At 40.1% G+C, this 16,681-nt stretch overlaps 1 protein-coding gene across 2 annotated transcripts in view; it reads right to left on the reverse strand.

Moving 5' to 3' along the window:
- The window catches only part of LOC107687534 (disco-interacting protein 2 homolog B-A), a 69,807-nt gene extending 53,660 nt beyond the window's left edge, over nt 1-16,147 (reverse strand). For both annotated transcript variants that reach the window (XM_016484911.1, XM_016484910.1), the window contains exon 1: nt 15,890-16,147. In XM_016484911.1, the coding sequence (XP_016340397.1) occupies nt 15,890-15,974 (85 nt within the window). In that variant the 5' untranslated portion in view covers nt 15,975-16,147. The remainder of the gene's footprint in view (nt 1-15,889) is intronic.
- Nucleotides 16,148-16,681: the final 534 nt, after the last annotated feature.

Raw genomic sequence — 16,681 nt, forward strand, 5'->3', positions numbered from 1 at the left:
ATAATAATAATAATAATTAATTACATTTATATATCGCTTTTCTAGGCACTCAAAGCGCTTTACATTGTCAGGGGGTATCTCCTCATCCACCACCAGTGTGCAGCATCCACCTGGATGATGCGACGGCAGCCATAGTGCGCCAGAACGCCCACCACACACCAGCTTATTGGTGGAGAGGAGACCGAGTGATGAAGCCAATCAGCAGATATGGGGATTGTTAGGAGGCCATGATGATCAGAGGCCAATGGGCAAATTTGGCCAGGATGCCGAGGTCACACCTCTACTCTTTTCGAAAGACATCCTGGGATTTTTAATGACCACAGAGAGTCAGGACCTTGGTTTAACGTCTCATCCGAAGGACGGTGCTTGTTGACAGTATAGTGTCCCCGTCACTATACTGGGGCGTTAGGACCCACACAGACCACAGGGTGAGCACCCCCTGCTGGCCTCACTAACACCTCTTCCAGCAGCAACCTAGTTTTCCCAGGAGGTCTCCCATCCAGGTACTGATCAGGCTCAGCCCTGCTTAGCTTCAGTGGGCAACCAGGCTTGGGCTACAGGGTGATATGGCTGCACAACACACACACTAACAAAACACACACACAGAAATGAGAAATGAGCAGTTACATTTTAGGTTTTCAGTAGATTATAAAGTTTCTCTTTTTCCCGTACAAGTCCTGGCGAGGATTTCTAAAATGCCTAAAATGTCAAGGTTTTGGCTTTGTTTTACTATTGTCTTTATACTTCACACTTTATAATAAAAAGTAGTTTGACCAATAGCGTGAAGGCTCTACATAGTTGACAAATTGTAGCATCTGAGAAGGTAGGATCAATAAAGGACGGTCAAAGCAATGCAAATACGGGTACATATAGTGTATGAGGACTTATAGAGTGTCAATAATAAAAAAGAAAAAAAGCCAAAACCCAGACATTTTAGTATTTAGTAATCCTGGCCAGGACATGTCAGGGAAAAAGAGGATGTACAGTCACCCTATTATAAGTATGACAAATTTTCAAAAAATGTATGCTTGATAATTTACAAAAAATACAAAAGTTTGGGGAAAAAAATAAAAATTACAGATTTATTTCAGATACTTTTGGTTAAACATAAAAGTAAAAAGTAAAATTATATAAAAAATAAGATGTATTTTAATTGTACTTGTCTAGGACAGTCACACTAAAGGAATATTTTGATGCCTAAAAAAATTTACTTGATGAACAGACAAGTTACTTTTTAATCCATGTATAACACCCACAGTGTATAAAAAAAGTATGCTGGGTCAAGCACTAGTGTGTCTGTGCATGCATGACATCTAAATCTTCTCTAAACGGAAAAAGGAGGTTTCATGTCGCAACTGGATGTCTGGAGGGCTTTGTTTTCGAGACGTGTCTGGCGTGACAGACGGTGGAATCAATGCCGCACCACTGACTCAAAGATTCTGTGTAACTGCACTGATATCGGACTACAGATTCAGAGACAAACCCATCCAGTGGGTCAGAACTACAGTTAGGCAACACATTCAACACAGGCCAGTTAAAGTCAACCAGTGATGTGGATAAACCACCTCACACAAACACACACAAAACAAACAGCAGGAGCTGGCAATGGGCACATGTTCCTCTTCTATGCTCAGACGATTTCTCATTTTCACTTTCTCATTATCAGCTAATAAACTGCTAAATTTGAAATCCAAAATGTTTAACCATGTTTTGCATTACCAACATTTAAGGTCCAAAAGATGAAGACAAATGCTATAGATGCAAGCTAAAGATCATGCTATGATAATAATGAAATGCAAGTCTGATTTAAAAAAAAAAAACTGAGTAGATGAGATGAGAGCTGTAGTTATTTTAATTGAAGTATTCTTCAAGAAATAATGCTCTTAAAGGGTTAAATATTAGCCGCAATTAAGCCCCATCACAGAATTATATTGGTTCAAAATATATTGTACACTCCTTGTCATTATAAAATGTCACTGAGAAACTTTACTTATTCTCCCTGGGTCTGTGAAGGTTGAAAACCCCTAACATATAGTATGTTTAAGGGCTTAATATGCATAAGATAAAATAAACACCAACTCGCTGAAGTGCAGTACAGAGTATGGTCTAGAGTACATATTTGGGTTCAATGTTTAACTGGTGTGCAGTCTGTAAACAGCCAATATTATGAAAGAAAATAATAATAATTTCACTTTCTCAAACACGGCTATGCCATATTAAAGCTATTTCTCAAGCCACTCTCCTCAAGAAACCATCCAGCCTTCAAAACCACATAAACATGAAGAAGCACAGAAGCATGTGCTCTTACAACATGACTTCTCACAGCCAAATGTAGATTCATAACATTTATCAAAACAATCCGACTCCCTTTCCCACATATCTCTTACTGTAGTGGGATAAGACTGAATTTTCAGCTTCAAGCTAACAGTTTCCCAAGAGAGTGAGCATTGCTCACTCCAAACTGTTTACACAGAAAACTGTGACATCATCGAGGCCGGCCCTGTAAGAAAATAGCTGATTAAACATGACCAGGAGGGGAAAGCCCTGCTTTCAGGATATGTTTACTCAGACTGCTGTAAATACACACTGATACATGCAAAAGTTGGCTGATCATTATATCAGTGTATCATAAGGCGGCATGGGATTGGTTGAGCTGCCAAGCTCTGACGCGTCCTGGTCTCCATCCAACACGTTGGAAACATGGAACAAGTCCCCGAGCAACAGGGTGTGTCCGCCGGGAGAAGAGTGGGAGGAAGGGAGAGTTTCATTGCGAAAGAAGCACATGCTAGATCCTCATTCATTTCTTGCCACTTTGTGATGTCACACCCCCTTGACCCTCGCTCACTTTTAGGTGGAACCTATAGACAAGCAGATGAGTCATTTGACAAGCAAGCCACTAGATGAGCATAAAACAGGCTTGGATATATCTATTGGCGCTTTTCCACTGCATGGTACGGCACGGTACGGCTCCGTACGGGTTCTTTTTTTAGCAACCAAAAAGTGGCTGTTTCGTTGTCTGTTGAGGAAGTACAGACGTTCCTCTCGTTGATAGCAGAGGAGCTGATCCAGTGAGAGCTTGATGGGGCGACGCGGAATGAATAAGTTTTTCAGGAGTCGCGCGGCAGTAGAGGCGGCGCAACTATAACGACATGTGAATAATCCCGCCCACTCTAAAGTGATACTGAACTGCAGTGGAAACGCAAACCGAGCCGAGCCGAGCCGTGCCGTGCCGTACTGAGCCGTACCGAGCCGCGAACCGTGCCGTGCCGTACTGAGCCGTGCCGAGCCGTGCCGAGCCGAGTCGTACCACGCAGTGAAAAAGCACCATATTAGAATTATCTTCCAGGAAATGAGAGAGAGCCAATGAAAACAGGTGATTGGCAGGTCAGCCCACCTTTTTTTAGGAATCAATTTCTGTCACCAGATTTAATGATGTTTACAACAAATTGTAGCCTAGATCACACTACGAAAAACCTTGATGTTTGACAGCTTTATGAAATGGCAAAGTGCCAAGACATCTCAACTGCTGACAGAGTTCAAGGATCTGTGCAACCACACCTCTAAATATCTCCAGCTTTTGTTCTTCTGTAGTCAAAGTAAACTTCACTAAAGAGACTGCCTTTGAGTCAGAGTTAGGTAGTGGACACCTATATGTTACATATATAAACGTATATGTTGCATTAATTTAAAGGGGTCATATGATGTTGCTAAAAAGAACATTATTTTGTGTATTTGGTGTAATGAAATGTGTTTATGTGGTTTAAGGTTCAAAAAACAGATTATTTTCCACATACGGCTACTCTACACTGCTCAAAACACTCGTTTGAATCGTCAGTGGCAAATTCTTTAAATATAAAAAAAACTTACTTACAGTCTGTGAGTCAGAACAGCCGGCATGCCTGCAACAACCACATGTGACGACCCCGTGCTGGACTCCGCTTCTTCCACGGTGAAAGCCGATCCGGCGATCGACAATGCAAAGTTGTATTATTTCCTCAGCAACCAGCACGGATCAGCTCCAGGCATGACGAAGCGAGTCTTTTGGTCTTTTGGAAGGCCAAACAAAGTAGTTTCACACAAACACACAGCGTCACACACAGCGGGCTAGAGTGAGCGGCGGCGGGCTTGAGTGACCGGCGGCGGGCGGGCTTGAGTGAGCGGCGGCCTAGAGTGAGCGGCGGCCTAGAGTGAGCGGCGGCCGGCGGGCTCGACGAAGGAGCGGCCGGCGGGCTTGTAGAACGAGCCGTTTAGGTAGGAGTGGTTGACTCTTAACTTTTATAAAGAATATCTCTTTGGATTTGAGACTTTAGTCTTTGCAACTTTACAGATCTTCTTTATGCACCAAGAACTTGTAACACTCCAAAGAGAAAGGAAAAATTTAAATCGCATCATATGACCCCTTTAAATTTGTCCTAACTGCCCCAACCAAAAATGGCACATTGAGTCAGATTCACAACCCATTTTACTACTGTAATGTGATACTTGTATTGTATTTCCAAGTGCAGCAGCATACTGAATGAGAAAAAAAACACAGGCTTATCAACCAGGAATTGCTTCGATCCGATTACATACTAGAGATCTGAATGTACATAGCACAAGTTTTTTGCCTTCTTGAGAAGTGACAACATCTTGCGAGCCCTTCTGTGGCTCATGATGTCACACTTGGATTTAAAATTAGACCGTGTAGAGCTCCTGTTAAAATGCTTAACAGTGGCGACACTCTCCACCGACAATCGAGTGCTCATAATCTGATTCAGCAGGCCCGACTCCAGCACAATGACACACTGAGAACAGACAGAGCAAGGAAATGAGGGAGGAAAGAAGATATGGGAGAGGGGATTAGAGCTGAACATTTGTTAAAATATAAGAGAGGTTATTTTATCCGAGTAGACTGTTCCTTAAATCTGTTTTTCATTACTCATGGGTTAAAATTCAGTTCACAACAACATGGGCCAGAGCAGACAAGACAAGAAACACAACAATCAGAGAGAACATGAGTGTTGTGTGACTCACTCCCGACCAGGTTATTTGCTAGCAGAACAATAAAATTGAGTAAGTAAGACTGACTGATTAATCGGCCAATAATTAGTCATTCTGAGCTTAACACCATCTAATAACCAAACTCACTGGGCCGATTCTCAGAAATGGCATCAACCAAAAGTCTCAATGAATAATGGCTTCAAATATTTTTGTGTAAAATAAATGTTAATTAGTTGTGCTTGAAAAGCAAACAGACTTAATTTTTGACTAAAATGGAAGGAAAGCAGCCCTGGCATCTTGGCGGCACATTTGGTCAACCACTAAACAACTTAAACTATGCTGTGTTTTATTTTACAACAAGTGACTTGTGAAAGTCATACACGCATCTGACAGAAACCGCATGCAAAGTTTCGACCCAGAACCTCCCCTTCACCTATATCACAACAGTCAGACAGATCTGAAGTCAAACAAACTGTTGTAAAGAAGCTCTGACTGAAACCTGATGTCAGTGAACGTGACGTGGGAGTTCAGGAGGAATCTGTCAGCACTTGCCAGTCAGTCCACACTAACTTTGGGCCTTTAGGACAATAGTGTGGTTGAGCATGCCAGCAAAACAACCACAGCAGCTCACATGTCAAGCATCAAGAGCTCAAAACTCAGGTTAATCCGGTGCTTGTCTGAACTGTGGGGGTACAATCCCCCTTTCCTGAAATGTAAGATCTCATTCAAGGTGCTTTTACACTGAGAAGAGTGCAGAGTAAAATCCCACAAGGCATGTGTGCAAATCAAGCAAACACAACAGGACAAATGCAGGGAAAACAGGTTCTCACAGTCTAAACGTGTGTGAAACGCTTTTCCCTGGAGGGAAGCGCAGGATGGAGGGATACAAAAACAGGAGTGTCCCGGGTGCTTTGAATAAAAGCTGTAAACAAGGCTGAGGTTTGGAAAGAGCAGCAGACTGAGGACTGGAGAAAGCTCTTGACTTCTACAGTCATTTGTCTGTAAATGTTCAGATTTTTCCCTCTAACAACTGCAAGACGTTCTGTAAACAACTTTGTCAGGATTTAACTAACCCAACATGTACTTTTTGGGCAGCATCAGCGAATGACTTGCTAAATATAGACTTGGGTCTTACACATTACTGCTTTCTAACTCCAAAAGAAGCCATTTTATATAATTTTACTTTTCCAAAGTAGTTCAATTATATCATTAATCAAGGTTTCTTTCACCGTGCAGTTGTAATTTAGTTTTACATGACCATTTTCCATCTTATCTATGATATGAATCTAAGAAAAAAGGCTGTTGTTATGACTCCTATATGTAAATGAGCTTTGTTTTGATTGGTTAAGCTCTGTGCACCAGCGTCGTTCACGGTGTTGCTCATCAGGGCGAGCCATGATGGAAACTGAATTGGAGATCATGTGTAAAAGTGTGTGATAATATGCAGGCCCAGACAGACATTTTCACACTGATGTTTGGAGTAAACTCTGTGGAATTCTGTTCAAAAGTTTGTGGTCCGTAAGATTATAAAGGAAGTTCCTTATGCTCACCTAGGCTACATTTTTTTTTACTTTTTTTTAAGCCTACGCCTATGTTCTACATTCTCTGTCCTCCGCTGGAACGCCACTCTCTAGTGAACCTGGTATGAGAGCTAGTGAAAGCTAGAGATTATGGTTTATGAAGTTTTAAATATGGATATTATTCTCACACAAACACATCGATTCACTTCAGAAGGCCTTTATTAACCCCCCGGAGCCATGCGGAGTACTTTTTATGATGGATGCACTTTTTTGGCCTTCAAAATCTCAACCCCCATTCACTGCCATTATAAAGTTTGAAGAACCAGGAAATGTATTAATAAATCTCTGATTGCATTCGTTTGAAAGAAAAAAGTCGTATACCCCTAGGATGGCTTGAAGGTGAGTAAATAATGGGGTAATTTTCATTTTTGTGTGAACTATCCCTTTAATGCATCCTTGTTGAATATTAATTTCTTTCAAAAAAAATAAAAAATAAATAAAACTTGAGCCCAAGCATTTGAACAGCCACAGCTCTAGGACTTCTTATTTCAAACACGTAAGGAAATGTTTTGATATCGCCTTTATAAGGAGACCACATCCTGTTCATGGATGGCGCATTGTGTTGCGAGTTATGAGTGTTCCCTTGGCAGCGCACAGCTCCGTTATACCAAAACACTAACTTTCACTCATGGAGCAGCATGACAGCACTTCCCCCGTACACACCCTGGTTCACATAGTGCCCATAAAGGGAGGTTCAAGCAAAGCCTCATGGTATTTAATGAAGGCATGTTAATAATTCAGGCTCAGCACCCTGTAAGACCACAGCGATGCGACATTAAATATTCACAGCCATAGGGCTGCCTGGACCGGTTCCTTATACAACCCACGCTGAGGGAGCAGACCCAGTGGGCCCAGTACCAGGAGAAGAGGCTCTGGGCTATTGTTTGAGGGAAAGGGAATCTGTGTGAAGCCTGGACATCTGATCATGTCCCATCTGTCTAAGCTTAGCGCTCAGTATAAATACGATGGAAGGCCAAACACGATTATAACTCACGATTACAACTCAGTATAAACACGATTCCCGTGAGGACCCTCCTGAGGACAGATTGGAGGTTAAGTTTGACAAGCATGCAAACCTTGGTCGCACTTGGTCACATACGGTGACCTAAAAAGGGTCTTGAACTAGGGCTGTGCGATTAATCAAAATCGTCATAAAATCGCAATTTGAGCTTGCGCGATTTCTAAATCGCTTTATAGCACGATTTTCCGCGCCCCCGACCTCCCGCAGTATGCTATCCGAACCTGCTGCTATCAGAATGCAGCACGCCTAAATGGAGCACGAGAACAGAACAGACCAGGCGGGCATACAAACGTAACGCCAGGTTCACACACTCCGTCTGTGGTGCGTATTTTTTCCGTGCCCATGTTAACGGATCAGAGCATTCACACTTCATGCGATTGTGGTCCGGCAGTGCTCTCCAGGAGCAGTGTGTCTGCAGCAGTCATGCTGCGATCGTTTCCGCACGGAATCTATTTCTGATGTGCTGCATGCACTCGTGGTGGTAGTTAAACAAAGTTATATTTACTGAGTTTAAACGTGAATATGTCTATGAAATATTGTATTACTGTACTGTGATAAAAGAGAATCACAATGCTGAAAAAGCATTTTCAGAAACAACGTTTGGATTTGAAATCAAAATAATGGATAAATGCTGTGTTTGTGGTAAACAGCCGTGGATCAGTGTCAAAATCGTGATTAAAATCGAAATCACAAAATTGATCAAATAAATCGCGATAGGTTTTTTTTGTCCATATCGCACAGCCCTAGCTTGAACACTTTTAGACACTTAAGCCACACTTAAAAATGTCTCAATGTTTGCATTAGATATGAAAATTCAAACCAAATGACATCTGTTAACAAATGTATCCAACTCTTTTTCTTCATTTAAACATCTCTATTATTGTTTTATAATTTCTATCAAATAAATGCCACTTGGTTCGATATTTATAAATGAAATGAAACTCATGTAAATTTAAGTGTGTTTAAAGTTAAGAAACGTCATTTGTTTATCCAACAAGTATGTGACAAACCTTTCCTCCATAAAATATGTAACAAAGGGTCATTTACAGAAAAGAGGAACTGTGATGGTGTACTCATGTGGTCAGGGTACATCTGCACGCAAATAGTCTCAACCACACAAAAACTGCCTATAGTCAACTGACCATACCGTCAAGTCAAGTCATTTTTATTTGTATAACACTTCACAACCCATGTTGTTTTAAAGCAGCATTACAGAAAATCATGTCTTAATGTTTTAAATGAAGCACTTACATTTTGAGCTTAACATTTTGCATACAGAAAATGAGGCCTATTTTTAGTGCAGCAAGATTTTTTTGCATTGACATTTTCATGAAAATTAAGCTTAAAGGGGTCATATGATGCGATTTAAATTTTTCCTTTCTCTTTGAAGTGTTACAAGCTCTTATGTTTGAAGTGTTACAAGCTCTGTAAAGTTGCAAAGACTAAAGTCTCAAATCCAAAGAGATATTCTTTATAAAAGTTAAGAGTCAACCACGCCTACCTAAAACGGCTTGTTCTAACACGCCCCAACATATCTACGTCACGATGTGGGAAGATTTGCATAACGCCGCCCAAATGTTCACGCAAAGAAAGAAGGCCTAACTTTTATTCTCGCTGTAGAATTGTTGCCGCTGCCGCCATGCCGTGGAGACACTGTGTTTCGTTGTGAAAGCGAAACTACTTTGTTTGGCCTTCCAAAAGAGGACGATATCCGCTTCGTCATGCCTGGAGCTGATCCGTGCTGGTCGCTGAGGAAATACATCAACTTCACGCGGTGGATCGCCGGATCGGCTTTCACCGTGGACAAAGCGGAGTCCAGCCCGGGGTCGTCACATGTGGTTGCCGCATGCCCGCCGGCTGCTCCTTCGTCGAATCCGCCGGCCGCACCGTTCTCAAGCTCACCGGCCTCCTCTCACTCAGCCCGCCGGCCATTCCTCACTCTAGTCCGCCGCCGCGTGTGAAGCTGTGTTTTGTTGTGAAAGCAAAACTACTTTGTAAAAATCGACGCGTTTCAGAAAGGCGGGGCATAGAGGAGAAACAATAATGTACAGTATGTGGAAAATAATGTGTTTTTTGAACCTTAAACCGCATAAACACATTTCATTACACCAAATACACAAAATAATGTTATTTTTAGCAACATCATATGACCCCTTTAATTTTCCCACAAATTCTGATTACAGTAATGAAAAAAATGTATTAAAGCACACATTTAAAGGCAGTAGAAAAACAACTATGACTCACATTCAAATTGTATATTTAAAATACATATTTAGGTTTATAATAACTTATAGGCTATATTATATATTATAATTATAATAATATAATTTTTATATGTTTGCATAATATTAATAAGAATAAGATTTTCATTAGGTTACTGAGAATTGATGGAAAAAAATTCTTAATTTTCATGAACATATCATAATGCAAAAATATTATCCTACAAAGGCTTTATTTTCTTTAAATATTTTTCCCTTTAATTCTTACTCATACATGTGTTGACCTTTTTTGTGACTTTCCAATGGAAAAAAAATCCTCAGTCTCGCTGAGCAATTTGATGGAATACTCAAAACAACAGATGAAAAAAGAGAACAACTTTATAGCAAAAATAGATATCTGTGGCTTCCCTTAATGGCCAGAGCTCAAAGGACAGTTTAACCGAGAAAGAGAAACAGAGAGAATGACTCAGAGCACAAATTAACAGAGTTCAGTCCATGTTCGGTCACTCTGTGTCCTAGATAGGAAGCAACTGGCAATAACATGCCCCCTCCATCAGTATGGCGGCTGTAAAGCACTGAGTCTCCATACTGAAGTCAGCCTGAACTCAACCCTCTTCATAACAGCAATCAATACTAACAGACTACACACATTAGCTGCACATCACAGCTGTCCACAGAGGCCACTAACAGTCCAGGATTTCAAAAGAACTCACCCTCAAAGTGACAGGAGTGATTTAAGTAAGCTGGCACACCATAGGAGCCATCCATGATATTCAGAAGATGCTGGGTTGCGTATCAGGCTAATTTTCCTTTGTTCTTCAGAAGAACAATAAACTATTTAGAAGAGATTAGAGAACTAAGTATCTTCTGACCAACGTCACCAGGAGATTGAATTATTTTTTTTGTTTGAGTTCAATTGCATGTTAAGCCGGTTAGACAAAGAGTGGCACACATTCAAAAGCAGATTCAGGCTGCACTCGACTTCCTGCAACATCTTTATATGACTCACGGATGACAGCATTGGTTTTATTACATGGTGTACAAGCACTACTAGACAGAATAATTATAATTAGGGACTCACTTGAATATAGAGATGATCAAGGTGTTATTTTTGTTTATAAGAGTCTAGATTTATCACAATTGTTGATGGGATGCCTCATTTGGTAAGGAGGCGATAGGTTGGATGCGCACACAGACACACACACACACACACACACACACACACAGACACACACACACGCTATGTCCATGTCTCCTCTCTCAGATCTGGTCATTTGGGACACAAAGGTTTCAGTTGAAAGCTTCAAATGCCAGTTCAGATCAAAACCACCATAGTCCAGATCAGCTCAATGGTGCTTATTGTTACTATGATCACTACAACCCTGCATAATTAGGTCATTATGTAGGAGATCATTTGGACAGTCTTTTCACTGTAAAAAGCCCCAGCGGAGCATGGTAATGGGAAATATCTCTACCCTCCAAGGTCAATGTGTGCCCTTGTGGAAACCACGCACTGATCCAGAATTAAAGGACAGACGCAAGAGATGGCAACAGCACAAACACCTTTTACACAGCAATTCAGAAACCAGGGTTTGTACAGTTTCAGACCAGTAAATATCCAGAAGTTTTCCAGACGTGATCACTGGTGCAGATTTCCATTTGGATGTCTGAAAAATAGGCCAAATTTCTTGAATTAATAGATTTAAACATTTATAGCTACTTATTAGTTTACAAATGTTTCTAATAAGATGGTTAGTGGACAGACTTAGTGCTGACTTGCAGTTGAGCTTTACTTTATATGCAGCCAAAGCAATATTTTAGAGCAAAGCAAAACTAGAATAAAAAAAATATTCACAATTTTCAAGTCTTCACATGGTATATGGGGTTTTAATTCATTTTCCTTTTAATTTAATAGAAAAGTACCTTTTATGAAGGTATGAGAATACTTTGTGCAAAAAAATAAAAAAATAAAATAATTTTATTCAACAATTTCTTCTCTTCCGTTTCAGTCTTTGACGCATGTTCACGACATTACCACGACGCTTCATAAAATTAGGGTTGAACCACTGATGTCATATGGACTATTTTATTGATGTCCTTAATACGTTTATGGGCCTTGAACATGTCAGTTGCGTTGCTGTCTATGCAGGGTCAGGAAGCTCTCGGATTTCATCAAAAATATCTTAATTTGTGTTCCGAAGAAGAACGAAGGTCTTACGGGTTTGGAACGACATGAGGGTGAGTAATTAATGACAGAATTTTCATTTTTGGGTGAACAATCCATTTAACATAACATTAAATAGTGTTATTAAATTATTTGCATTTTTAAAGATTAACTTTAAGTGAGTGCAGTATGTTGATAAATGTCTTTTCTTTTTCTAGCCTTCCCTCATTAAAAGCTGAAACTTAACGTTCAAGTCTTTAGTTAACCTATATTATTACTAGGTTACTAGTATTAGTTGCTGTGGCATATCAAGAACTGTGAAATTTCACTGGTATCTACAATTTTGATATCATAGCAACATTTTTTCACAGCAAAATATTAGGGATGCATCGATCCGATACTCAGTATCAGTATCGGCTCCGATATTGCCATTTTCTGCTGGATCGGGTATCGTTCAGACGAGACCAACCCAAATCCGACAGTGTATATACTATTCTGTGTTATTGTTAAGCCCCACGAAAGGCACAAAAACATTATAAAGCACCATAACGTTTACGTGCACTATATTTCAAGTGTTCTGGAGCCGTTTCATAGTTTAATGTGAAGTATAGATGAATATTTAAGTCAAGTTCATGTAAACTCTTCTCTCCGCTGCAGCTGTCTGTCATCAGCAGCATCACCATTCAGCATTCAAATGCGTGTCGCGTTCGGTTACTACGGTCAAAACGATGAAACTCTCTTCAAAAGCGCAAAATAACTGAGATTTAAAACTGTTAAAAGAAAAGGCTCAATAAAATATTGCACAGATATAATACACTACGCAGCAATATCTCTTCCCTTTTTTATGAGGAGCTGCGCGCTGTGACTATGTGTTGCTTCAAGCGCATCATTCTGCGCACGGGATGCGCATAAGAGCTTTGTGCTGCTCACTCAGTATTGGAGCCATACCCTTTCGTATTATACTTTTTAGTGCAATGAAAGCTTATCAATAGTCTTTTTTGTTCTGTTCTATCTATCATATGTTGCTGCTGTATCGGATCGGATTGGTTCTGAAAAAATGGTATCGTTGCATCCCTACAAAATATTCTATATATATCGCTCTCCTGAAAAAATTCTTCATAAATTTTGGTCAAATCGGCCCCTCCTAATAGTGCTTAATAAACTTGATTACTGAATATTGACCAAAATATCCAAATACAGCTTATCTGTTAGTCTGATTAAGATTATTAATGCGCGTGTGCTGAATTTAGGTGTATTTTGATTGGTTAGTGAGATTCATTTGAGTCATATCTGCAGGAACTACTTAGCCCAAGTTTTAGAGAGAGAAAGAGATGGCACAAGCAGAAGAGAAGCAGGGACAGGAGGGTGACATGCTAGTGGGGAGGTGACCATCCGGGGAGGCGACAGGCGAGACTGGCAGCTGCTCCTGTAGGAGGAGGGGGTGAGGGAGCCTGCAACCGCCCTCCAATTGACCAAACACTCCAGATCACTCACCTGCCCCAAGGGCACTAAATGCCCTCCACTAAACACACAGATGCAAGAGCTTTCATGTCGTTTTCACACACTCTCAAAAGTCACAGACTTCTAGTTCACATGCAAAACAGTGGTTTAAAACACAGTTCACCCAAAAATGAACATTCTGTCATGATTTACTCACCCTCATGTCATTGCAAAGTCATATGACTTTCTTGCTCCAGCATTGGGGTAAACTATCCCATTACGTTCTTTTGCACTCAGCAAACATTTTATACTGTGGCTGAACGACAAAAAAATACATGGCTCAACTGTCATCAGTAATTATATGGCCATAATTTATAGTATATCATCATACAGTCATAAAATGTTGTGTTACTCCGGTTACAGTTTCTAGGGCTGGTTTTCTTGATAAGCAGCCTGGAGCTGCACACATCAACAAGCTGTTTGAGAGTGTGGCCCATACACTAAATGCTTCCAGTTGTGTAACACTATTACTAAGCTGCAAACCAACACATCTCCCCCACATAGTGCTCTCTGACAGAGTGAATGAGTACAGCAGCACTGTCTTTCACAGACAGATGACACGGCGGTGAGAAGATGCATGACGGGGCATGAAACACCATCGCTGTGATGTCATGAACATTGAATGAACTTCTAAACCCTGTGAACAGACAGGATGGCTGATCTATCACACAAAAACACTAACATAATAATATCATATTGGTCACACCGTTAAACATTTAGTGTTGCAAAAAGGATCTTTATGATACTGAAGGACTCAGTATGGTTCTATGCATGATCTTAGAAATATTAACAAAAATTAAAGCATAATACCATTCCAATAGTTAGAGTCAGTAAGATTTTTTTAAAGGGGTCATATGATGTTGCTAAAAAGAACATTATTTGGTGTATTTTTAATGAAGTAATTCTTTTATTCAGCAAGGATGCATTAAACTAATCAAAAGAGACATTAAAGTGTTTGTAATGCTGTTCTTCTGAACTTCGTATTCATGATTCAAAAATGTATCATGGTTTCCACAAAATTATTAAGCAGAACTGAAGAACTGGTTGCAACATTCATAAACAAGTTTTATGCGCACCAAACCATTAGAATGATTTCTGTAGGATCATGTGACACTAAAGCCTGGAGTAATGGCTGCTGAAAATTCAGCTTTGCCATGGTAGGAATAAATTACATTTAAAAATATAGCAAAACATATAGGCCTATTTAAAAAAACTCAATAAAATATAAAAATATTTCTGTTTTTACTGTGTTATGCGTCAAATGCAGCCTTGGTGAACTTAAGAAATTTCTTTCAGAAAACATTACAAAGATCTTAAAGACCCTAAACCTTTGAATGGTTGTGTATACATTCTTTACAATATACAAAAATGAATTATGGCTTCCATCAAATGCACTGCAGAACTGTACAGTCAAGTGTCAATGTCAACCAGAAGTCTGGGTGAAAGGTACTGTAGGAGGCCTGTGATAGAGATATACAGGACTATTTATAAACTATATATAAAAATACTTGAATGAACTAAAGTAGTGACTGATAAGTAATACATTTAATAATGGAACCCCTAAGCTGACTACGAGTCTGTAAGGGCTGAAAATATCGTTTACAAGAATCAAACAATGGAAATATCAAATTGGATAATCATCATTTTATAATGACTAAAGGGACAGAGGAAATGTCTATAGAAAAGGTGTGTTTGACAGATGTCTGTGTGCAAACAAGGAGTACAGCAAAAAAAGACCAGCGCTGCCATTGAGTTTCGCATTAAAGCCCAGACACACACACTGACAGCAAAAGTGGTGCCCCTTTAATATTGTCTCAAATCTGAAAACAAAGGGCTTTGAGAACAACAAAGATGGTAACATACATAAATCCATATGCACTCGATGTGTCTCTGTACTACGGTATTGTGTCTAGCAGAACTGTCAAGGGCTCTCTTTTCTTTGAGGTATCTAGATCACTGAACAAACAATAGTCTCAGTCTCTTGAGGTGAAATTAACGGCCGGATGCAGCAGCATTGCTATTCTACTTCATTCACGTTCGGTTCTTTCATTTACACGAGTTTAAAAGCACATTTGAGAAAGGAAAATCATCATTTCTGCCGACAGACTCCGGCTGTGTTCCGAAACCTAGTGAGCTGCCTACCTAGACAGCATGTCTGGGCATCACAGGCGCGTCAGAAACTACATTTTGGCCATCCAGACATTCTCTCTAGCTAGGCAGCTCACTAGTTTTTGAGACACAGCCTGTTTGAAATTAAATTCTCTGAATGAAAACAAGAGGACATTCAAACATTAACACAAAACAGTAGACAGTCGTATCTTTGAGCTTATATGTGTCTATTATAGCGCCATACGACTGTAGGGTTTAAATATTAGGTTAATATTATGAACATTATTAAGGTTGAGGCGATAACTCCATCTCTTACCTTCAGACAGCTCGAGCTCCAACTCCGCCAACTGCTCTCTAACCTCTTTCGGTAGAGCTGCCAAATCCACACCGCGGTCTGCCATCGTCGTGAGAATACGCTGAAGTTGTTTTAAGTGTGATGAAATGCGTTTCGATAGCCAAAAATCCTCCCGTCAAGACAGAAGACATGAATTAAAAGGTGAGTAACAATCCATCCGGACAACTACTCCTTCCGCCATGCTGTGAGAACTCACCAACGGCGCTGTGCGGTCACGTGATCGCGTTTACCTCCTGTGTGTGAACAGACACCCCCAAACACACACACTTCGAGACAACACGCACGCGCCCTCTAGCGACAGGTTGTAATACTACCATGGATGTACTATGATGTTATTTATGTACAGTCGTGGCCAAAAGTTTTGGCAAGGACATACATTTTGTGTTTTGCAAAGTTTGCTGCTTAAGCTGTTGTGGTGTTCATTCACATTGTTTCTAGATTATTGTGTAGAGTGATCAGATGCATTTTAAATAATTGCTAAAAGCTTCATTGGCCAAAAAATGAACTTTTCACACAAAAACAAATTTCACTGTTTTTGATCCTGACACAAAATGACCAACTAACATTAACTGACTAATCATATCAGCAGCACATGTGAAAGTGTGAATGAGTACTAGTCAGGTGAAATCACTTTCATACTAATTAGATTGTGAGAGCAGACTGATTGCTATAAAAGGAGGGAAGAAGTGCTTCCAATCATTGTGTTCTTGTTATCAATGGTTACCTCCAAAGAAACACGTGCAGCCATCATCG

Source organism: Sinocyclocheilus anshuiensis, unplaced genomic scaffold (genome assembly GCF_001515605.1).
Source record: "Sinocyclocheilus anshuiensis isolate Anshui unplaced genomic scaffold, SAMN03320099.WGS_v1.1 scaffold870, whole genome shotgun sequence".
Lineage (NCBI taxonomy): Eukaryota > Metazoa > Chordata > Actinopteri > Cypriniformes > Cyprinidae > Sinocyclocheilus > Sinocyclocheilus anshuiensis.